Raw genomic sequence first — 25,474 nt, forward strand, 5'->3', positions numbered from 1 at the left:
TAAAGCAACCCAATTGGGAAAGGACCAAATGGTATTGAAATAACTACATGTTCATGGGAAACAAATGAATCTTGCCCTAAATCATACTAGCCACAAAAATCAATTCGTGATGGGCCATAGATCTAAACATACAAGTTAAAGCTAGAAAACTTCTAGAAGAAAACATAGGAGAATGTCTTCATGACTTGGAGGAAGACAAAAGCCAAAAAGGAAAAAAATAAAATAAAATGTAGACCATCAAAATTAAATCTCTGTTCATGAGAAGAAATATCACTAAGAAAGTGTATAGGCAAGCCACGGAGCAGGAAAAAATACTTGTAAAACATGTCAAAAAACTGGCATTCTAAATATAGTAAGTACTCTTGAAACTCAATAATAAAATGACAACTCAATTTAAAAATCGCCAAAAGATTTGAACAGACAGTTCATAAAAGATGGTAAAGGAATGGCCAATAAACACACGAAAACATGTTCGACTTCTTTAGTCATCAAAGACATGCAAATGAAACCACAAAGAGATTCCACTCCACACTCAACAGCATGGCTAAAGTTAGACTGACAACACCCAATGTTGTCAGAAGGCTATAAAGCAAATGGAACTCTTGTACATTGTTGGCAGGAAGGAAAAATGGTCAAAAACATTGGGAAACATCTTCCAGTTTCGTATAAATTAAATACATACCCATTCTAAAAACACACACAGAGATTCTATTCCTAGGTATTTACCCAAGGGATACAAAAACACTTGTCTGCAAAAGAAGAGTGTCCAAAAATGTTCATATTAGCTTTATTCGTGCAAGCCCCAAACTGGAAGACCAGATGTCCATCAGTAGAAGACTGGATATACTGTGGCAAACTCATACAGTAAAATACTATTCATCAGTGAAAAGAAACCAACCACAGGAATGGATGGACCCTCAAAACATGCTGAGTGAACAACAATTCCACAAAAGAAAACAGATTATATGATTTTACTTACACTAGTTACCATAATAGGTGAAACTGATCTATGGTAAAAAAAAAAAAAATGAGAAGATTGGATCTCTCTAGGAGTCCTAAGGCAGGAGTTTGCTAGGGAAGGACAAGGGAATTTTCTGGAATGATGATTAATGTTCTGTTTCTTGATAGGGTCTGAGTTGCATGGATGTATGCATTTATAGGAACTCATTGAATGATATACTGAAAAGTTTCACATTGAATTTTATATGATTTTCATATGAAAAGAAATAAAGGAGTTGTAAACAAATTCTGAACTCTGGCTAATAACATTGAAGTATTTGGGGGAAGTGTTTTAATATCTGCAATTCACTCGGGAGTGGAAGAACAAAACAAATTCATTGAGTTGCTGGATGAACAGAAGAATGGATAGAGAATTCGTATACGATAAAGCAAATACAGTAACATGTCAGTTGAAGAAACGACGTGGTATGTTTATGGGTGTTCACTACAAAATTCTTTCAACAGAATTGAAGATACTTGGCAGACTGCCTCCGAGATGGCATCCTGGCCCTGGGCAAAGCCACGTGAGTCTAGCTGATGTACAGGGGACCTGGGTAGGCAAATGGGGCTCTATTTGGTCTATTTTTATTTGCTTTATTCTAACAGTGGTGATGAGCTTGGGGGTTGAGGCAAAGCAAAGGGGACCAAATTTCTCTTGCCTTGCATAAGACCCACTTGCTCACGCTCTCTGCAATTGCCTTGCTTACCAGACGGTGACTTTAAGAGTTGTCAATGCATATAAATATTGAATTACTATGATGCACTGTGATGAACACACATAAAACTACTATGCTGTTGTATATCAATTATATTTCAATTTTTCAAAAGTCCTCAACTGATTTGTTCTAGAAATCTGGAACTGCAGGGGCTGCCAGACACCACTTAACCTACTCAGAGCCTCTTGTGAGCTGCTCTCGGTGCAAGGCTCTGAAGGTACTACAATAAACCGAATAACAATGGCTCCTACCCTTTTTCGCTTTTACCACTGAGACAATTCCTCTCCTCTTCTATTTCTAGCATCAGTAACCCTCCGACCAGAAGACTTGAAAATTCCTTTCAGAAACCATGTCAACACTGTGTAAACCTCTGAATTCAAAAATCCCTTGCTCCTGTAGGGATTGAATGTCTCAGTCTAAACCAAAAGAGATTTTTTTTCTTGTTTTAACCCTCTCTGGAGTGAAACCTGACACAAGAAGATCCCCAAAGCCCCAAAATAGTCCAGCAAGAAATGGACACACGCCCAGAAACCCAAAGTCACCGTACACCTCCTGATGAGAAATGTGAGAGGAAGGGCAAGTCAGCTGCCAAGCTCGACCCTCTGCCCCGCTTCCAACCGAGGTCACAGCCATTACCATGCCTTGTCCGGGCAGCACAGCCGGAAGTCCTGCCCAAAGTCTGGCCCAAGGGCGTGGCATCATGGAGAAGTACCTGGCCTACTGGGTCGCTCGACCTGGTCTTGAATCCCATGTGAGAAATCTGACTGCTCCAGCCTCACCGTTAAGATGCAAAAAAGAAAACTCCTGACTTAAATAAATGTGTCTCTCTTGGGATAAACCACAATGGAAGATAATATAAGAAAAGGAATATATCTATACACACACACACACACACATACACACATTTGCTGTACAGCAGAAATTGGCACAACATTGTGAATCAACTGTACTTTAATTTTTTTTTAAATGTGTCTTTTCCCAAATCTTGGTGGTGTGCAGGCATGTTTTGAGCTAATATATTAATGTTCCAGTGACCTCAAAGGGGTTGAATGGTACCACCGTCAAAAGGAAAAATTAAAAATAGGTCGCCTTCATTAAAAAGGTTGTCACATTTCTTTCCATGCAGTGACTCATTCTTTCTGCTGAACCCAATACTTTCCCCTCGGCCAAGTCCAGATCGTCACCTTTTTGTCACCTTTGCATGCTTACAAATCCAGCAGCTCTGAGAACCTCTTGGCACGATGTTCCCTTCCAGCTTCTTACAGCCTCCCCTCCATCCTGAAAGATTCTTTGCTTCTTCTCTCTCCCCGCCTCCCCTAAGAATTTTTTTCACCTCTCTGCAGTTTAAATACCTGTTTTCCTTCCCTAGAATGTTGGCTTCCTGCGAGATAATGAAAGGCCCCTGGGGGTTGGGGTGGGGGGAGTGCGTGATTTCTCTACCCCTGGTGCCAGGGGAAGGTGGTTGGTGCTTCCGGACTTTCTGAAGCTCTTTGAAAACAACTGGGCAAGTCAGATTCCAGCGATTCACCTTCCGAAGGCTGAACGTGTCTGGGCAGTGGCTGCATAATTTGGATGGAGTCATCACTGGCGAGGCCGAGTTGGCTCAGCCAGGGAGCCCTCGCTGCTCTCCTAAACTCCACGGCCCCCGAGATGAAGTCACCTTTCTTCTTTTAAAAGCCACAGAGCTGTCCTGTGCGTCGCCGTCACGTCTGCTGGAACTCAGGGTTTTTTCCACGGCCGGACCCCGGGACCTTCTCTCGAGGTAGGAAAGCTCCTCTTTAGTGGGCAGGAAAGCTTGATGTGAGGGGGGCTTTTTAGGGCATTTCGGGGTAAAGTTGGGTCAAGGGACACTCTGGGTGAGGAGGGTGGCTGGTTCCCAGGCGGCTGGTTTCCACCAGTGGGGGGAGGGGGCAGCTGGCAGGTCCCGGGCAGGCTGCCGTGGGCATGGAACTCTAACCGGGCTTGGTTGCGGGTGCCTGTTCTAGGAGTGAGATGATGAGCACGTTGGTGAAGCAGCTTCGGGTGGTCTTCTTGGGCTGTCCTACCCCCCTGACCTTCCTAACCACTGGCTTCGTGCTGTGGGTAGAAGCCTTAGAGGGGTTCACGATCAAAGCAGCTGCTCTCTGCAGAGCCATCATGTGCCCACTCGCTGGGCTTGAATGCTTCCCTTCTTCCAGGAGCCGGGCAGGGACAAAGGGCCCGGGCTCCCTGTCCTGACACGCAAGAGCCTTGTGTAAACAATGGCTGTGCTCCCTTGTGGGGCAGAAGTGTGCAAACACGTCTTAAAGCCTGTCCACGCAGGTCCTAAGTTTTGGGCGGGGGGGGGTGTACGTGTGTGTGTGTGCAAACCTGTGGTTTTAGGGGCCGCTGACATCTCCCTGCCACACGTCCTCTGAGTTATATGAGTCACTGCCACGGACTGAATCATACAGCTCTTATGAGCTTTGGAAGTCTCAAGAAAGACATTTTGGTGATGACAGAGGCGCCTAGAGGGTGATAAATGGCTTTTGGAGAGAGTTGAACCACCACGAAGTGAAAACGTTGAGAATTGTGGAGCCCCTTTATCACCCGACGAAGAAGCCTGCCTCACACGGCGTAGAGGGCTTTCATCCCTAACCTATGAAGGGAACAAAGCATCGCATTGAGATAAGAGGTGCTTGTTTGGTTTTAAATGCAGTGGCATGCCAGCTGCCAGCATCTGCTTGCAAGTTCACCTCAAACTTGGCACATCCAGAATTCATCCTTACCTGAAGACGGCTTCCCCCCCACCCCGTGTCCTCCGGCTTCATGAAAAGCAGTTGGTGATCTAGGACAGATTTCTGGACCTCACCCTCGACCCTTCCTTCATCCTCACATTCCACATCTAGTTTGGCAACACATCCTGCCGGTTCTGCCTCTGTGTTCTCTCTCCAGCCCAGCCTTCTCCCGCTTCCACGCCTGCTTTCCTAGTTGAAGCCCTCACCGTCTCTTCTCCAGGAATGAGGAGACCTCCCATCCCGGCTTCCTCTCTCCAGTCTCAGGTTCCCGGTGCAGCCAGAGTGATGATTCGACACTGACTGATCATCACCTGCACCATCCAGTCCATCACTAGTCTGCGGGTTCTGTCTTCTTAATAATCCTCGAAATTTTCCATCCCCATCCCACCACCCCTCCCTTGGTCCATCCCACCAACACTCTTTGCTTCATTTATTGCAATAGCTGCTTAGCTGACCTCTCCGCTGTCAGGCTCCCTCCCTTCCTAGTATATGACGCTTTAAGCTTTGTGTCTTCCTAAGCTTTTAAAGGACATTTCTTCTAAGGGCAGAATTGAAAACCCTGATTGCCCTATCTGGGGTTTAGAAGCATTAGCATTTTTATGACTCCTGTGGATGCTTCAAGCAGGAGGCAGAGAGGATGGGGCACATGGGGCGGGGGAGGGACTGTACATTGCAGTAGGAGGATGGCTTGAAGGACACATAAAGCTCAGGTCCTTGAAACCCTGCAGGTCTCATAGGAATCCTAGCTCACCACTTTGCAGTGTGGCCTTGACCAGATGGGTATGTTTCCCTTTTTTTTTTTTTTCTTTTTTTTCTTTTTAGGGCCAAACCCGTGGCATATGGGAAGTTTCCTGGCTAGGGTTCGAATCGGGCCTACACCCGAGCCACAGCAACGCCGGGTCCCAGCCGCATCCACACCCTGCGCTGCAGCTTGTGGCAACACCGGGTCCTTAACCCACTGAGGGGGGCCAGGGATCAAAGCAGCATCTTCGGGGGTATCCTGTCAGATTTTTAACCCCCTGAGCCACCACAGGAACTCCTGGTACATTTCCCTGAGAATCATTTTCCTCAGCTATAAAATGGAAATCAGAACGCTTGTGAAACATAACAATGAAGAATTTTTAGTTCCTTCTTTTCTTCTCAGGCTTATAATTTCTTTTCTTTCTTTTTTTTTTATTCATAGGAACTTTATTGATAATGGTCAAATACTGAAAGTAAGATGTCCTTCAATACTGATAAATTCATACAATGGAAGAGTATTCATCCAAAGGGGGAAAAAAAAGAGAGAATAGGGCTTATTATAATTTCTGACTATCCTGTATCTTGTAAGCGTCCGTGTGTATATGTAAGTATGATTATCTAGTTTTGGCCAGATGGGGAGGAGGACTGGCAAAGAAATACATGAGAACTCTCTCAAGGAATCTGCAATTTACTTAGGCAGGTAAAGCAAACAAACAGTATAAGAACACCTATAAAATAAGCATTATGCCATTGTCATGTATGCAGTCCCCGTGGAGTAACTAAGCAGGAAGAGCTCGGGTAAACAGGTCCATGAATACCGGCCGACTAAATAGAGCTATGTCGAGCAATTTTACATCTAGGCTCTTTAGGGACTTAAGAATTATTGGCCTCTCTGATGCTGAATTAAGACTTCCCAGAAGGCTTTATACTTTTAGGGTGATGTAAGGACATTCAGACTTCATTCATTCATTCATCAAACAATTACTGAGGAACTACTCTGGGCCGGGTCCTCTATTACACAATCTCTTTGCTTTCTTCCAAGGGACAATGAAGATAATTCTCCTCCTCTTGAATCGGGTATAGGTTTAGGGACTTGTTTGATAGGATAGGAAGAAAGTGACGGTTAGGGACGTCCATGGCTAGGTTCTCAGAAACTTTTGCAGCTTTCTTCTGGTTTTCTTGGCCCTCTCACTCTGGGGGAAGCCAACCACCATGTAAAGAAAGTCACATGCTGGTAACCTGGCTCTTGGGGGTCAGGGAAAGGCCCCTGATGGGCAGTGGTCACTGGTTTGCATGGTATACTCGCTCCCACCATGGCTGATTTCACGCTACCAATGTGACAGCACGGAATGCAGGGTTGGAAAGAAATACGCAGAATTAGTTCTTACAAGTTCCTACAAGCTGGCCCCAGCACACGGCTGCCTGTTACTTCAAGACTGTCATGCTGTGAGAATACCCAAGCTAATTAGGTGGAGGGAAGTCCGACCAGCCCCAGATGGTCCAGCCCTTCAAACTCAGGCTGCACGATCTGTACAGGAGACCCCAAGGGAGAACTGGTCAGCTCAGCCCTGTCACCCCACAGCATCCTGAGAGAGAGTGACAATACATAGTCTCCAAGTATAGAGGTAGTTAGTCATGCAACAAAAATAACTGGAACACTGGTGACATTCTTGTTTATACAGAAGCCAGCCTAGATGAAGCCCCCCGGGGTGTGGAAGGGCAGAGGCATCTATTCAGAGTCCCTGCATAGCCTCAGGCCTCAGACCACACCCCAGTGTTCACAGCAGCGCTATTACAATAGCCAAGACATGGAAGCAACCTAAATGTCCATCAGCAAAGGACTGGATAAAGAAGATGTGGTACATGTATAAATGGAATATTACTCAGCCACAAAAAAGAATGACATAATGCCATTTCTAGCAACATAGATGGACCTAGAGATTATCATACTAAGTGAAGTAAGTCAGAGAAGGACAAGCATCATATGGTATCACTTACATGTGGAATCTTAAAAAATGATACAACTGAATTTATTTACAGAAATGAAACAAGGGAGTTTCCTTGTGGTACAGCCGGTTAAGGATCTGGCTTTGTCTCTGCAGTGACTTGGGTGGTTGCTGTGGCATGAGTTCAATTCCTGGTCTAAGAACTTCCACATGCACACAAAAGAAACAAATTCACAGACTTCAAGAACAAACTTAAGGTTACCAAAGGGGAAAGGGGGTGTGTGTGTGTGGTGGGGGGATGGATTGTGAGTTTGGGATTGGCCCATCCACACCATTAAGTAGTGAGACAGACATTCTTACCTTACTCCCAGTCTTAGAGGAAAAGCATTCAGTAGTTTTTCACCACTAAGAATGATGTTGAACGTACATTTTTGTAGGTGCTCTAATCACATTTAGAAAGTTTCCCTCTAGTCTTAGTTTGTTGAAAAATTTTATCATGAGTGTCTGTCATGGTGCAGCAGAAACAAATCCAACTAGGAACCATGAGGTTTCAGGTTTGATCCCTGGCCTCGCTCAGTGGGTTAAGGATCTGGTGCTGCTGTGGCTGTGGCCGTGGCTGGCAGCTGTATCTCCAATTAGACCCATAGCCTGGGAACCTACCCATATGCAGTGGGTACAGCCCTAAAACCAAAAAAAAAAAAAAAAAAAAAAAAAAAAAAAAAAAAAATTCATGAATGAGTGTTGAATTTTTTTAAAGGTTTTTTTTTTTTTCTGTCAGCTGATACGATCATATGTTTTTTCATCTTTAGTCTGGTGATAGAGTGGATTACACTTGAATGTTTTTTTTTTTAATTTGGGCATATTTGTGTATCTGGAATAAATCCCACTCAGTCATGTATATTATCCTTTTTGATAGAGAACTGCTAGATTCAACTTACTGATACTTTGTTGAGAATTTTTGCATCTCAGTTCATGAGCATTATTGATCTGTAATTTTCTCTTGTTTGTATTGTCTTCTCTGCTTTTTTTTCTTCTTCTTCTTCTTTTTTTTGGCCACAGCCATGGCATATGGAAGTTCTTGGGCCAGGGATCGAATCCATGCCATAGCAGCAACCCAAGCCACTGCAGTGATAACACTAGATCCTTAACCTTCTGAGCCACATGGGAACTCTGGTCCAGTTTTGGTATCAAGGTAATACTGGCCTCATAAAATGAGTTACAAAGTGATTCCTTCTCTTCTATATTTGGACATTATTATGTAACATTGGTGTGTGAATTCTTCTTTAAATGCTTGATAAAATTCTCATGAAGTAACGTGGAACTAAGGCTTTCTCAGGAGGTTTCTAATTATAAATCAATTTTAAAAATAATTTTAGAACTATTCATATTACTTATTTCATCTTGACTGAGTTTTTATTGTTTATGGTTTCCAAGACATTAATCCATTTCTTTGAAGTTGTTGAATCTACAAGTGTATATTTCCTTATTATCCTTTTAATGGCTACAGGATCTGTAGCAATATCTCTTGTTTCATTCCTGATGTTGGTAATTTGTGTCTTTTTTCTTTTTATATTTATCAGTCTAGCTAGAGATGAACAGATCTTACTGATTTTTTCCTCGTAAAAACCAGCTCTTTTTTTTCGTTGATTCTATTGTGTTCCTGTTTTCAGTTTAATTTATTTCTGATGTTGTCTTTATTATTTCCTTCCTGTCTGGTGAGGGTTTTTTTAAATTTCTGTTACTGTGTATTTAAACTCTATATTTTGCATCTGGTTCTTTTTTATAAATTCTATTTCTACACTGAGATTTTATGTTTTTTTCATTTGTTTCAAGAGAATTTTTAATTGTTTGTTGAAGCGTTTTTATAACAGCTGCTTTCAAATCCTAGTCAGATAATTCCAACATCTGATTCACCTTCATGTTGGCACTGGTTGATTGCATTGTCCCTGGTTCTTGGTATGATGAGTGATTTCCAATCATGCTTTGGACATTTTGCATAACATGTTAGAAGACTCTCAAGCCTACTTAAATATTTTATTTTAGTAGTACTCGCCCTATTTAGACAGAGTGTAGGTCCTGGCCAACTTTGGGGAGCTATTGTTGCAGGGACAATTTGTTCTCAGAGTTCTCACAGTGCTAATATGGGCTGCCTTGTTCTTCTGGTACTGTTTGGGCTCCTGCTTTATCACTGCAAATGCCTCCCGGGCTGCTTGGTGGATGTGGAGCAGGTGAGGAGGCCCTAGCCAGGCGATTTCTTGGTGGCAGGGGATGGGGTGGGAAGTAAAGTCAGGAAGGAAGTCTAGCTACACTAGATATGGAACCATGTCACAACATACAATAATTAAAATACTGGTGCAACACTAGAGAGATCGTGGAAAAGCAGTGTCCAGAAACTGATTCATGTTAATATAGCATTTCAATCTAGTAGCATTGGGGTAGTTGACTATCATTTGGAAAGAATCCGCTTTAACAAAATTAGCCAAGTATCCCAATATAATTTATTGAGTAATCTGTCTTTTCCCCAGTGACTTGAAATGCCCATTTTTTCATATACCAAATCAATTTCCTGATTATTTTTAACATTTTATTCTATTCAAATGAATAATTATTCTAGCAATAAGATCACACTGTTTTATTTACTTTTGCTTTATAATTTGTTGTAGTATCTGGGAAAGTAAATACCCTCTCAAACCCTGCTATTATTTTTTAATCAAAATTTTCTAGACTAGGAGTTCCTGCTGTGGTGCAGTGAGTAAATGCTCCAGCGTTGCTGCAGCTGTGCTGTAGTCCGCAGCTCCAGCCTGGATTTGATCCCTGGTCTGAGAACTTCCGTATGCCATGGGTAGAGCTGAAAAAAATATTTTTCTAGACTAATAACCAAAATATATTTGTAAGAAAAAATGTCAGCCGCAGGAAAAAAAAGATATGTGTGTGCGTTTGTATATATAGTCATGTATGTCTCTATACACACACGCATATACTTGTATATATATATATATATACATTTGCATATATTCGCATATGTACATATATACATGTATATATTTGCATAGGCATAGACAATTCTTGGAAGGGTGCCCGTGAGGTTAAAATAGTTACTTTCAGGGAATGAGACCGTTGGAGATTCTACTGATAAGTGAGACTTACTTTTCCACTTTGGACCATTCTTTATTTTTTATGTATTCTTTAAAAAACATATACGCATTTCTTTTATAATGAAAAACAGTACCTGATTGTCTCTGCCAGAGCCCAAGCCTATACAAGGGTGTATCCCATGTATCAGTGTCTCTCAGCTGTGGCTGCGCATTGGAATGACTTGGGGAGCTTTTATGAAATACAGGTGCCCAGGGACCTGTCCCCAGAGATGCTGATTTTGTAGGTCTGGAAGAGGGCTTGGGCGACAGTGTATTTTAAAAGGACTCTAGGTGGTTGTGATGTGTAGTCACGGCTGAGAACCACTACTGCAGATGATGTGAGGCTTGAAAAGGTCCCCAGAGGGCTACCGCAATGAAGTCTTTTCAGAATATAATTACTTGGGAATGCAACCCAAAGTAATCCATCACTTCTCTGTCAGGCTAACTGTAGTCATGAGACAGCACACACAGGTCCAGAGCGGGGGTGTGGAAAAAAAGAATTTTGCTTGAATGTGTGTGGAGGCATCCATCTCTGCGGTAGGCCTTTTTTTTTTTGAAAGGTACAGACGCCTTCAGGCTTCCTCAATCCGTAAGGGATTCTTTTAAACTTATCGTGACCATAAAAGACACAGCAAAACAGCTGTGTCGATGCTGGAAGGTTCTCACAGAGCTCCAGGAACTAGCGTTACTTGGCGACTCTCCCACAGGAGACTTTTAATATTCTTTCATCTAGAGAATTGCTTTGTAAAAATGAAATGTCTATTGGAAGCTTGATCTGAAAAACAGATCCAAGAGGACCCCAAAGAAACCTAAGGACGGACTGGAAATCCAGTGTTACCATAGCTCTCTCTGCCTCTTGCATGTGTGTCTTCTTTGGATGCTTCTATCCACTGACTGATTCTGCCTCTGTATTCCTGACAAAGGAACTGATTGGCCCAACTCATCCACAGTGGTCTGTCCCTCTGTAGTCATGTGGCAAGACTTCCACGCCACGTGACTACAGAGATGGGCCCAACAGTTCCTGGGGTCCTGTGCCCATTCATCCCTGGTCACCTGAGCCAGGGGGAGAAATGGGTGCATAAAGCTGCCTTGGGATTGCAGGGAGAAGGCTTGGACAACAGTGTCCCTTAGAATGAGAGAGTGGACAGACCATCCACCATGATTAACCTGCCCAGGCCAAGCCCTAGCTGGTCATCTGTGAGTGTTGAATTGGAGGAGGTTTTCAACAGAGTGTGAAACTGCCTAAATTCAAGCAAGGAGGTTAAGGAAAAACTGTCAGGAATAAATAGATGGTTCTTTTACATTATATATCTATGTCTCCTCGAAAGGTGTCTTCTTCTTCTTCTTTTTTTTTTTTTTTTTTTTTGGCCACACCTGGGGCATGTGGAAGTTCCCAGGCCAAGGATTCAACCTGTGCCATGGCAATGACCAGATCCTTAACCCGCTGAGACACCACAGAACTCCCAAAGGTCTTTAGGAGTCTGGGCTTTTAAAAGGTCCTAGTAGCTGCCCAGGAAAATGGAATTCTTTTCTCTTGGGATCAGCTCTGCACCATATGTGGATGTTGAGTGCTTGAGGTGTTGCTGGTATAATTGACAGGTACTGTAGGTGAAAACACATAGTGGATTTTTTTTTTTTTTTTTAACACACTGGATTTTGAAGCCTTGGTATGAAAAAAAAAAAATCTGACATTTTCGTTAGTAACTGTTTATAACTGTTTGGGATGGAGTGGGTTAAATAAGACATATATATATATATATATATATATATATTTTTTTTTTTTTTTTTTTTTTTTCCTTGCTTTTCTAGGGCCGCACATGTGGCACATGGAGGTTCCCAGGCTAGGGGTCCAATTGGAGCTGTAGCTGCTGGGCTACGCCATAGCCACAGCAATGCCAGATCTGAGCCGTGTCTGAGACCTACACCACAGCTCATGGCGACGCCAGATCCTTGACCCACTGAGTGAGGTCAGAGATCGAACCTGCAACGTCATGGTTCTTAGTAGAATTTGTTTCTGCTGTGCTACGACAGGAATTCCGCCCCCCTCAACCTCTTTTTTTTTTTTTTTTTTAAGATTAGTCCCAGTTTACTGGGAAAGTTGTCTGTTTATTTTCTTTTTAATTTTTTAGTATAGTTGATTTACAATGTTCTGTCAATTTCTGCTCTGCAGCAAAGGGACCCAGTCATACACATATACATTCTTTTTCTTACATTATCCTCCATCATAATGATGAGATATAGTTTCTTGTGCTCTACAGCAGGACCCCGTTGCTACTCCAAATGCTATAGGCTGCATCCACTCACCCCAAACTCCCAGCCCATCCCACTCCGTGGTTCTTGTTGGTTCAGTAGCAGTGCGACCTCCTCTGGCTTGCTCTCTCTCTGCCTGGTAGACTGCAGCCCAGTTCCCTTTCTCAAACAGAACCACTTAATCCCCTCCCGTGGTTTCCCCACGTCCCACACCCCTGCAGCGTTGTTTACGACTTCGCCTCAGCACGTCTTTGCAAAGCTTCTCTCCGCCTCTTGGCCTCTGTTATTCTTTCCTTTTTCCCCCCACCTTCCTTTCTAGGACCCGGCTCACAGCAAGCATTGCGCATGTGTATTCTTGCCCACTTTTTGCAAGTTTTCTACCCAATAGCCTGCCTTTGGAGACAAATGACTGCTTCCTGATGCTTTGTCATCATTCATCCTGGTTCCCCATGGAACGAAGTTTGCGGATGGGACTAAGTCACTTCTAGAAGTGTATCTACTTCAAGAGTTAATAATGAGGGAGCCCCTGTGGTGGCTCGGTGGGTTACCAACCCAACTTGAGGACACACGTTCAATTCCTGGCCTTGCTCAGTGGGTTAAAGGATCTCTTGTTGCTGTGAGCTGTGGTGTAGACTGCAGATACGGCTCGGATCCTGAGTTGTTTTGGCTGTGGTGAAGGCCAGCCGCTGCAGCTCTGATTCAACCCCTAGCCCGGGAACTTCCATGTGCTGCAGGTGCGGCCCTAAAAAGCCAAAAAAAAAAAAAAAAAAAAAAAAAAAAAAAGGACTTAATAATGATTTTAATAAAAACAACTACTGTTGCCATTTTATTTTTGAGTTTTATTTTTGGCCAGGATCTCTGCTAGGTACATTATAGGTATTTCTCATTTAACGCTGACAACAAAGTCTATGCTGTGACCCCCTCTGACAGATGGGAAAAGTTAGGTTCAATGACATTAAATCTCTTGCTTACAAATCTTGCCAGGAAATGGTGGACCTGCGATGCAGACCTGCATCTGTCCCCAGAGTCCTTGTCTTTACCCAGTTCCATTTGTACTGCCTCCCTCCTGCTGTTAGGGGACTCCAAGTGTGTGTTCGGCATTGCATAGCAACTGATATCGATAAGCACATTTGCTGAATGACAGCAGTGCTATGCATTTGCGTACTGGGCTGGTGCTTCGCATGCTGATATGCAATTCTCGTGAAACTCTGATAAAGATGGAATAACAGACTTTATGAGCCCTGTTTCACACACTGCAAAAACTGATCAGCCATAGGATGAAGTGATTCATCTGGGATTACTAAATTGAGTAAGAATCCCAAGCCAGGTGAGAACCCAGTTTTTTTTCTTTCTTTTTTATTGAGTGGCCGCGCCCATGGCATATGGAAGTTCTCAGGCCAGGGATTGAATCTGAACCTCAGCTGCAACCTGCAATGCCAGATCCTTTAACCCAGAGCACTGGGCCAGGGATCGTACCTGCCCCCCTGCCTCCCATCCCCGTCCCTGCAGTGACCTGAGCCGCTCAAGTCAGGTTCTTAACCTACTGCACCATAACAGGAACTCTGAGAACTCAGTTTTCTTAAAATATTTATTTCCCTTTGTCTTTCCTCATCGCTGTGTGCTTGGGCACTGTGCTGCCTGGATGGCAAAACACAGTGACAGATCTTGTGCTGCAATTGCTGATTTCACAAGAGTTATATGAAGAGTTTGCAGGCACAGACTCATTTGAGTTTCTTGGCTGTAAGTATGTCAGTTTCATCCATTCAGCAAGCATCGCCTGATCCCCAGTCTGGCCAGCCGTGGTGCTAAGAGTGGGCATGGAAGGGTGGATATGATACAACTTTGTCCAAAGGAGGCCACCTGCTAATGAGGATGACAATCGTTCTTGTAAAGAGAGTATTATCATCCAATGGACATGTGTGGTCTAAACGGAGTAGAACATGTTCTGAGAAGCACAAAGGCAGAAGGAAATACCTGCCTGGAGAAGTTTCATGGTGGAGGGAACTTGTGAGCTTGGTCTCAACGGTCTCACTTCAGAGATGAAAAGCCTGAGTTACGGAGAGTTGCAAGAGGACCTCATCATTTTATAACTTCATTAGGTTTCTTAAAAATATGCTCATTGCCACAGTTCCTTAGAGAGGAGCAGCATAAATTATTTATTGGAGTACTTAGAGTATTAACATCCATAAATTCCACAGTCACTTCACAAATACTCTGCCCAGTTGGATAAGCCAATTTGAAAGAACGCTTTTTAAGTTACTCAAACTTTGATGCTACAAAGCTGGTAAGAATACCTGGAAACAAATAAGGAGCCCAGAAGAATCATGTCAACTCTGGAAACGTCATCCGTTTCAGACAGAGGAAGACTCCACGCCTCAAGCATTTTATGTCGTTTTGTCCATGTAAAGAGCTGTTTTCTTTCACAGTGGATGTTTAGGGTTCTACTCTCTCTTCTTTTCCATCCAAGCTTGAAAGTCTTATATTTTGGAGTTCCCCTTGTGACTCAGTAGTTTAAGAACCTGACTAGTATCCATGAGGATGTGGGTTCTGTCTGAGGCCTGGCACCATGGGTTAAGGATCCGGTGTCGTTGCAAGCTGCAGCATTGGTCGCAGATGTGGCTCAGATCTGGTGTGGCTGTGGCTGTGGCATAGGCAGGCAGCTGCAGCTCAGATTTGACCCCTAGCCCGGGAACTTCCATATGCCGCACATGTGGCCCTAAAAAGAGAAGAAAAAAAACAGTCTTGAATTTTGTCATTTGGAAGTTAAGCGCCCAGATGTACATGTTGATGTTTTGGTTTATTTGGACCTGGAAGGAAATATCCTTCCAAGTTTATAAATTGAAACTCATCAGAGCTAAATCCTTGGGGCAGATCCAGAGAAGACTCTCCTCTATTGACCATGGTCCAAAAGTTTGCCAAAGATTGGGTTTCTATCCCAAGCACCTAGCACAGTAACTAGCACATAGGAGTAAATATTTATCAAATGAATGAAAGAATTCATTTTGCTTCTTTCTTTCTCTTTCTTTCTTTCTTTCTTTCTTTCTTTCTTTCTTTCTTTCTTTCTTTCTTTCTTTTTCTTTCTTTCTTTCTTTCTTTCTTTCTTTCTTTCTTTCTTTCTTTCTTTCTTTCTTTCTTTCTCTCTCTCTCTCTCTCTCTCTCACTATCTACACTTACGCATATCTTGATTTATAGTATAAGTTATCAGCAAGTGGCCTTGTCTGCTCTAAGTGTGTTCATATGCCTTAGGTCTCATGGTTGCTTGAAAATCTGAATGATGGACTATGCCATCTGATTTCTCAAACATGGCACTTCTAGTTAATCTCTTCCCTACAGATGGAGCTATATTATGGCAGTTGAGGCAGAATCAAAGTATGAACATGTTTTTTTCTGAATTTATATTTCTAGTTAAGCTCCTCCGTATAGGTGAGACTTGGCTGTATTTGGTGGGCAAGGGTCTCTTGTGGATAATCAGAATAGTATTTTTATGCAGTCTTGGCAGGGAGGAAGGTGCAAGGTGGGTGGGGCTCCAGGAGCATGCTGGGTGGAGGAGCAGGTATGCAAATTGAAGTGGAGGCCTAAGTGGGAGAATCTCAACCAGTTAGACCAGATGAGAAGGTCAGAATGAGGCCAAGAAGCGGAGGCAGACAGGGTGTGGTTTTTAGGCAGAGAAATTGCCAAAGAAGCAGAGGAGGCGGGTGAGGTTGCACAGAGAATATTTTCCAAAGGGACATGTTAGACTTGGGCCAGCACCACCATTCAGTCCTACATTTATTCAAGAAGTACATATTGGGTGCCACTGTACCAATGCTAGGGATAAAAATAATGGAAGCTCTGCTCTTAAGTCTAAACTCTACAGACATTAACGATTACAGTGAAGTGTGATACACGCTGTAATGAGGCAAGCACAGTGCAGTTGTGGGGACACGTAACCAAATCTGAGATGAGATGTGACGGATAAGTGGTAGTTTGCAAGATGAGCCTAGAAGAACAATCTTGCTAAAGATCTAGGAATGGATTAATTATCAAAAGACCAAGAGGGACAGCAGGTACTTTGCTCAAGTTGGGCCTTTTATGCCATGTTAAGTGATGCAGACTTTCTCCTGGGAATAATGAGTCATTGGAGTTTTTTGATCAAGCAGTGCCATGATCAGATTTGTGTTTTTAAAACATTGCAATCTGGAGTGCCCATCATGGCTTAGCAGTTAACGAATCTGACTAGCATCCATGAAGACACAGGTTCCATCTCTGGCTTTGCTCAGTGGATTAAGGATTCTGGCATTGCCGTGAACTGTGGCGTAGGTCACAGACATGGCTCAGAGCCTGTGTTGCTGTGCTGTGGTGTAGGCCGGCAGCTATAGCTCCAAATCCGCCCCTAGCCTGGGAACCTCCATAGGCCACAAGTGTGGCCCTAAAAAGCAAAAATAAATAAATAAATAAATAAATAAATAAATAAATAAATAAATAAAATTACAATCAAGTGTGGAGAAAGAAAGAGATGGCGGAAAGAAAGACCAGGGACCCACTGAAGTCACTGCAGTATCTCAGCGGGAGGGGATGAAGGCTGAACTGAGGCTCAGGAAAGAAAACAGAGGGAAGGCATTGCATTCTTAAGATAGTTCAAAGCCACGTGGAACAAAGCTTGATTGGATGTGAGAATGTAATCAGTTCATCAGGGGTGGCCAGTTTCTGGCTCAGACAGCAGGGGAGGTGGTTTGCTCTAGAGATAGCTCCAAAAAGAGAGGAGAAATTGTCAGGTTAAGGAGAATCCTGGTTGTTGGGGAGCCCGAGGGCTAAACTCCTTAGGTCCAAAGGTCCATTTGACCTCACATCCTCTCTTAGGGTAGACAGGTCACCTTTGGGAGCTTAATGGGATGTAATATCTGACTAGGGTCCTTACTCACAACGGCCACCATCATTTATTCATTCAATCACCCCATATTCACTAAATAACAATTATATATTCATAGTGCTCCAATATTCCATAGATCCCAGGGTCCCACTCTACTTAGTTGTTCTCTCTCTCTCCCTCCACTTTTCTTTGCTATTTATTTATTTTATTTTTTTCAGATTTATTGAGGGATAATTGACAAATAATATAGTAAGATATTTAAAGTGTCCTTCATGATGATTTAACATATGCATATATTGTGAAATAATTCTTCCATCTCATTAACACATCCATACCTCCCATTTATCTTTTTTTTTTCTTTGGGTGAGAATATTTAAATTCTACACTTTTGACAAATTTCAATTATACAATAGTGTTATCAGCTATAGTCATCATGTTATACATTAGATCCTCAGATCTTGTCCATCTTATAGCTGAAAAGTTCTACTGTTATATCAACCTTTCCCTGTTTCCCCTGGCACCCTGCCCCTGGCTACTCTGTTTCTATGAATTCTACTTTTTTTTCTTTCTAGATTTCACTGGCAGTGTTTGTCTTTCTCTTAGCATAAGGCTCTCCAGGTCCATTCGTGTTGTTGCAAATGGCAGGATTTCCTTCTTCCTCATGGCTGAATAGTATTCCATTGCACATATATTTGACATCTTTGTCTATTCATCCAATGACAAGACCCTTAGGTTGTTTCCGTATCCTGGCTATTGTGAAAAATGTATCAGTGAACATGGGAGTACAGAACCCTCTTTGCAAAAGTAGTCCTCAAAGTCAGAATTACGACCGTGAGTTTTCAATAGACTTTCCCACTCACGCCACCCCTGTCTTATTATATATATTATTGTTGGAGCTGCCATGTGCTGCTTTAGAGAAAAATATTTCCTCACTTCTTATTCCTATGGCTATATTAATTTTTTTTCTCTTTCAGTTTCTTTTTCATAGACTTAGTCTTTGGTAAAATTTTGACCTGGAAAGAAGTTAAACGTTTTATAGAAAACTCTGAATAAGTTGTTTTATATGGCCAGAAGCCTGGAAAATACTTTCTAGCCTCCAGAGTTTCATGAGCAACTCTGGGGCTTCCTGTGACTGATGTGATGGTGTTCCAGTTTCAGTAACAGATGTGATTGATCAGTCTTCTTCAAAATAGTTGTGTTTGATGCAATTACATTTCACATTTTGTGCTTGCTTTTCCCAAGCTGGGGTGTGAAATTCAAGCATCAGAGAAACCAGCAAGGTTTGTGAGTTGAAGTTAATAAAACATTCAACATGAACCCATGTGGTGCAGATTAATAAAATAAAAGGTATGGGTGGGAGAGGCTAACCTCACACATCCAGAAGCTATCATCTTGCAAATCTGTTTTCTAGCCAGTGGGTGTCTAGATACAAGGCCCCAGAGGGATGGGAAATCAGCTTTGAAAACCACTCTCCTATGATTCAATAAGGCTCCATTTTTGGTCAAACCAAGCTATTAGAATTTCCAACTCACTTCTCAAGGATACTGCAAGGCTTAATAAAATGGTTTTGAATGACAAGTTTATTGTAAATAAATTTTGCTTTTTTTTTTTTTTTTTTTTTTTTTTTGTCTTTTGTTGTTGTTGTTGTTATTGTTGCTATTTCTTGGGCCACTCCCGCAGCACATGGAGGTTCCCAGGCTAGGGGTTGAATCGGAGCTGTAGCCACCGGCCTACGCCAGAGCCACAGCAACGCGGGATCCGAGCCACGTCTGCAACCTACACCACAGCTCACGGCAACGCCGGATCATTAACCCACTGAGCAAGGGCAGGGACCGAACCCGCAACCTCATGGTTCCTAGTCAGATTCGTTAACCACTGCGCCACGACGGGAACTCCAAATTTTGCTTTTAAAGGATGTAGTATTATTATTTTTTATGAAATTGAAGAATAGTTGATTTACAATGTTGTGTGAGTTTCAGGTGTATATCAAAATGATTCAGTTACACATACATACATACATACATACATACATACTTTTTTTTCAGATTCTTTTCCCTTATAGGTTATTGCAAAATACTGAGTAGAGTTCCCTGTGCTATATAGTAGGTTCTTGTTGTTTATCTATTTTATACAGAGTCGTGTGCATGTGTTAATCCCAAACTCCTGATTTATCCCTCCCCTCTTTCCCCTTTGCTAACCAGAAGTTTTCTGTGTCTGTGGGTTTATTTCTGTTTTGTATATAAGTTCATGTGTTTCATTATTATTTATAGTTTTAGATTCCACATATAAGTATATTTGTTTTTCTCTGTCTGGCTTGCTTCTCTTAGTATGATAATCTCTAGGTCCAAGGATGTAGTGTGAATGTTATTTCATAACTGATGACGATATAAGATGTTGACTCTTTAGGTCATTTGATTAAATGGTACCAGTATGATCGTGGTTCGGGACTGGATTTCTCTCCCAGACATGTTTTTAGTTTTGCACAGAGAACATGTCTTGTTCCAATGGCAGACCACCTCTAGCCTCAATTAGCCACCTCTCACATACGGAGGCTGATTCTCAGTTTGCTAATAGACAACACAGTGTTCTCTTGTGGATGGATAGGTCACCTTTGTATGTTAAAGCTTATTATTAATATTCGCAAATATTTTCTCCCATTCTGTGTGTTGTCTTTTCAGTTTGTTTATGGCTTCCCTTGCCATGCAAAAGCTTTTAAGTTTAACTAAGTCCCATTTGTTTATTTTCATTACTCTAGGATCTGAAAAGATATTGCTGCAGTTTATGTCAGATATCGCTGTGGTTTATAGTCCGCCTGTGTTTTCCTCTAAGAGTTTTATAGTATCTGGTCTTATGTTTAGGTCTTTAATCCATTTTGAGTTTATTTTTGTGTATGGTGTTAGAGAGTGTTCTAATTTTGTTCTTTTACAAGTAGCTTTTGTCCAGTCTCTAAAATATACAAACACCTCATGCAGCTCAATACTTAAAAAAAAATAAAAAATGGGCAGAAGAGCTAAATAGACATTTCTCCAAAGAAGACATATAGATGGCCAAAAAACACATGAAAAGAATGTTCAACATCACTCATTATTAGAGACATGCAAATCAAAACTACAATGAGGTATCACCCTATGCCAGTCAGAATGGCCGTCATCAAAAAGTCTACAAACAATAAGTGTTGGAGAGGGTGTGGAGAAAAAGGAACCCTCCTACCGTTGGTGGGAATGTAAATTGGTACAACTACTATGGAAAACAGTATGGAGGTTCCTCAAAAAACTAAAAACAGAACTACCATATGATCCAGCAATCCCACTCCTGAGCAAATATCCAGAGAAAACTATAATTTGAAAAAGATACATGCCCCCAGTGTTCATTGCAGCACTGTTTACAATAGACAAGACATAGAGCCAACCTAAATATCCATCAACAGAGGATTGGATAAAGAAGGTGTGGTACCTATCTACAATGGAATATTACTCAGCCATATACACGAATGAAAGAATGCCATTTTTTTGCAACATAAATGGACATAGAGATTATCACCCTAAGTGAAGTAAGTTAGATGGAGAAAGACAAACATCATATGACGTCACTTATATGTGGAGTTTAAACCTAATGATACAAATGAACTTGTCAGCAGAGCAGAAACAGACTCACAGATTTTGAAAACAAACTTATGGTTACCAAGGGGGGCAGGTGGGGAGGGAGGGCCGGATTGGGAGTTGGGATTGGCATATGCACACTGTGGTATACAGAATGGTTGTTCATTGGGGACCTGCCGTATAGCACAGGAAGCCCTACCCAATGTTCTGTGATAGTCTATGTGGGAAAAGAATCAGAAAAAGGGTGGATGTGTGTGTATGTATAGCTGAATCACTCTGCTGCACAGCAGAAACTATCACAACATTTATAAATCAACTATATTTCAATAAAAACTTTAAAATTTAAAAGAGCATATTATTATAGATCTTAGATCTCGGAAGACTGCACAGATTTTTGACAACATCTAGTCCTAATTCCTTCATTTAAAGTCAAGGAAATTAAGCCCTGAGAGCATAAGTGGGTTTGCCCAAAGTGGCCCAGTTAATGCCAAAGTCAGGGCCCAAGTCTGGATTTATTGAGAAGTGCAATGTGTTCTCTATGGCACTGTGCTATGCCCTTTCTGGCCTAGATCTAAACTTGTGGGGTGCTTGAACACAAACCCCTAGGGAGCCATGGCCCAATAAAGTGCCGTAAAAACTGTGGTATCTCTTGGTATATTACTAGAGATTTTTAGTTGTTTGTTGCAACTCTGGAGAGAATGGCCTTCCTTAGGCAGGCAGCCAAAATCCAGCACATCAGTCTGTCTTGTCTGCAGTCAGACGGGCAGTGCAGGAACCTGCAGGGCAACTTCAAACAGCATTCTCGAGACCAAATCAAGCCAGCTGCTCTGATTACAACAGATGATAACGGGTGCCCATCCTCATCAGACTGACAGGATTTCTGCCGTGGTGGATGTCCCACTCGCTGATTCACAGAGAACGTCACTCAGTCATGGTCAATTATTCAGCCATGTCCATTGGAGGGCCTGCTATACAGAATGTTTTGAAAGTCTCTTGCTCGCTCTCTCTCTCTCTTTTTTTTTTTTTTTTTGCTTTTTAAGGCCACACCTGCAGCATAGGGAGGCTCCCAGGCTAGGGGTCAAATTAGAGCTACAGGTGCCGGACTACACAACAGCCACTTGGGATCCGAGCCACAGTAGCATCCTGTGCAAGTCTCCTTAATAGTTGGTTTAGTCCCCTTTTTTCAGTGTATATGCACTGACATGGTCTTTTAGGCAAGGACTGAGGGTATCTTTACAGTATATATTTGTTGGATTATCGCAGGGTCCTTCTTCCTGGGGATCTGGCCATCTTTTCATTTGATGGTTCCAGATCTGAAAATTGGTTCAGGTCTGGGAACTGAGCAAGGCATTGTGACTTCTTTTTATTGGGACCACTGTCCTCAGCCTCCTGCTCCTTCATTCTTTTTTCTTTTGAGGGTTGCAGCCGAGGCATATGGAGGTTCAGGCTAGGGGTTGAATTGGAGCTAGAGCTGCTGGCCAACACCTCAGCCACAGCCATGCTGGATCTGATCATGTCTGTGACCTCATGGCCATGCCAGATCCCTGGCCCACTGAGCAAGACCAGGGATTGAACCCGCTTCTTCATGGATACTAGTCAGATTAATTTCCCCTGCGCCACAACGGGAATGCCTGAGCTCTCTTTTTATTCTTTTAATCTTTATTAAAATATAGTTGATTTACAATGTGTTAGTGTCAAGTGTATGGTAAAGTGATTTAGTTGTACATATAAGAATATATATATTGTTTTCTTACATTCCCTTCCATTATGGGTTATTACAAGATATGGACTATAGTTCCCTTTGCTATACAGGTAATCTCGTTGGTTATCTGTTTTATTTACAGTCCCAATCACAGACTTAGAAAACAAACTATGGTTACCAAAGGGGAAGGAGGGGCCGGGGATAAATTAGGAAATTGGGGTGAAGATGAAGTTCTCTTAGGCAGAAGTTTGGCCACCAATGTTAATCCTCCCAGATACAGTTGGTAGATAGAGATTCCCCAGGCTGGACTTCCTGTAGGCAGCCAGCAAGGCGTCCTTCTTACAAAAAGATGAGCCCTCATGACATGGACTTTTGATTACGATTTTCAAAAGGAAAGGGAAACCTGGTCTCCATGGTCCTTCTCAGTCCCAGTATTTCCCTTTAGAATAATATTTATGGTATACTTTTTTCAGATTGTAAAATAATGCATATTTATTATGGAATATGCAGAAAATCACAAAGAAAATAAAAAGCATTCATATTTCCAATGCAATGGGAGCTACTGCCAAATTTTAGTTTAATTTTTCCAGTCTGTTTTTTTAGGTATACCTAGAGGTATATACCTATTTATTTTTACGAAATTGATATCCTACCCTGAAATTCTAGGATTCGACAAAGCATGCAGAACTAAACACAGTAAGGTCCTTGCTTAAAGCCTGGCATGCAAGAGTGGCTCCATAAACATGGGTTAACTGAGTGGAGAGGGAAGCCATGGTTTGTAGACTTGGCCATGACCAAATCTTGACAACAATCTTTGCATGCTAAACAAACAAACTGGAAACTGACTACTTTCCTTCAAGAAAATGCCCCCTTCCCGGGAGAGCCTCAGTAGTCATTTATCTTCATTTTTTTCATGCTTATTATTTATTTCAGGAGATTTCCATTTGATCCGAGAGCTGCACATATAAGAGACTTGCTGGCAGCATGGACCTCAGTGAAAAATGGCCTTTGGAGGAAGGGACCTGGCTGTCTCATGCTGGAATTCATCACTTTGCCAACGGCAGAGGGGGTATGGCTGCTTTTGCTGTCCCTGATACACGTGGTCCTCTTCAACTCCTGCACCCATTGTGTCAATCCAGCTGTCCTCAGTACGTGCCCAGAGCTGTTTTTCTTTTCAAAAGCAGCCGGGTGGAGCGGAGAGGGCAGGGATTTGGGGGTCTGACAGACCTAGGTTTGGATCCTGAATTCTCCTCTTCAAAGCTATGTGGCTTTAAGAAAACCTCTTGTTTCCTTAGCTCTAAATGATAGTAAGAATGCCTGCTTGGGAGTTCCCTTTGTGGCGCAGTGGAAACGAATCTGACTAGGAACCATGAGGTTGCAGGTTCGATCCCTGGCCTTGCTCAGTGGGTTAAGGATCCGGTGTTGCCATGAGCTGTAGGTCGCAGACGCGGCTCAGATCCTGCATTGCTGTGGCTGTGGTGTAGGCTGGTGGCTACAGCTCTGGTTAGACCCCTAGCTTGGGAACCTCCATGTGCCACAGGTGCAGCCGTAGAAAAGACAAAAGACAAAAGACAAAAAAAAAAAAAAAAAAAGAATGCTTGCTTTGAGGGTTGGGATAGGCACCGTGCATAATATAAGTGGTCACTGACTGAGCCATGACTCTCACCAAGTGGGAAGTTAGTCACATCTCTTTGAGCACCTAACATGTGTCAGGCACTCTGTTCTTGCCTGTCTCCCGTCTCCTCGCCTCTTCTCTTCTCTCCTCCCCACAGCCCTGCAAGGATTAAGGTTGAGGGTCATGCAGCCACTATAAACAGAGTAGAGTCAGTGGCGCATACAGGTGTCAGAACCATAACCCTGACACAGAGCTGTGGTCCCCTGGCAGATCTAAGATTCTTCCCCCTCTCCCATCCCCCAGACCTAAGGGAGATCCCCTTGGTGGTAGGAGCCACTCTGTGAATGGGAGAAAAAGGCCACTGAAGTTATGGCATCCATGTGATGTTTTTAGAAAGGATATGCCTCCTGTTTGCTGTTCATGCATTCACTCAGTAAATACGGAGCATCTTCTATGTGCCAAGTATTGGGAATACAAGGAAGAAAGATAGACAGAGAGATCCCCAGACTACTCTCTGAACTGTAACCCATCTCTAAAACGGGGTAACTTACACAGCAATAAACATTTCCTGAGCTTCTGCCCTGCACCAGGGTACATCTTCCAACCAAGGCGACCACACACAATGGGAGGTTCCCTGAAAAGAGGCTTGATACTCTGAGAGGAAACTTGGATGAAGTCCAGCCAAGAACCAATAGCTATGCTCTCCTGCACCTTGTCACCCTGCCAAGCCAGCCTCTTTTTAGAGGGTCTTCAGCCAGTGTCTCCTCACACAGCCCATGAAATGAAACGGAACCTTCTCAGCTCAACATACAGCCTTCCTTTCCTGTTACGACCTCTGCTCATCACTTAAAACAAACCCCTTCCTCATCAGTGTTATCGGCCTCCCTCTGGATCCTGGACTACATCAGGCTCTCACACACCCGCGGGCCTTTGCAAAAGCTATCATTACTGTGTGCCTTCTACTTGGCCAGCTCCTGTTCCTCTCTGAAGCTCCAGCTGAAGTCATCTATTCTGGGATCACTTCCTGCCACTGCCACCTGCCCACCCCCATCTCGGTCTGAAAGAGGTCCATCCCCAGTACTGCCAGAGGACGTGCAGATCCCTCTGTCACAGAGCTGCCACACTGCATGGTCATCATCTATATCTTAGACAGCTTGTGAGCTTCTT

The 25,474-nt window shown here is 42.8% G+C and overlaps 1 protein-coding gene across 11 annotated transcripts in view; it reads left to right on the top strand.

Moving 5' to 3' along the window:
- The first annotated feature begins 3,278 nt into the window (after positions 1-3,278).
- AMOTL1 (angiomotin like 1) overlaps positions 3,279-25,474 on the top strand; it is a 167,337-nt gene continuing 145,141 nt past the window's right edge. For 6 of the 11 annotated variants that reach the window (XR_014815024.1, XR_014815028.1, XR_014815035.1 and 3 more), the window contains exons 1-2: positions 3,279-3,477; positions 23,626-23,761. Coding sequence is in view for 4 of the 11 variants with exons in the window: in XM_005667237.4 (XP_005667294.3) it covers positions 23,677-23,761 (85 nt within the window). In the remaining 7 variants the exon portion in view is untranslated. Of the gene's footprint in view, positions 3,478-23,625; positions 23,841-25,474 lie in introns of all 11 variants that reach the window. The other 5 variants (XR_014815023.1, XM_021062681.2, XM_021062683.2 and 2 more) reach the window with 2 other exon arrangements.

This window comes from Sus scrofa, chromosome 9 (genome assembly GCF_054392235.1).
Source record: "Sus scrofa isolate SSC_HxYL_T2T_F1_AM1 chromosome 9, Sscrofa_HxYL_maternal_Yorkshire_Landrace_v2.0, whole genome shotgun sequence".
Lineage (NCBI taxonomy): Eukaryota > Metazoa > Chordata > Mammalia > Artiodactyla > Suidae > Sus > Sus scrofa.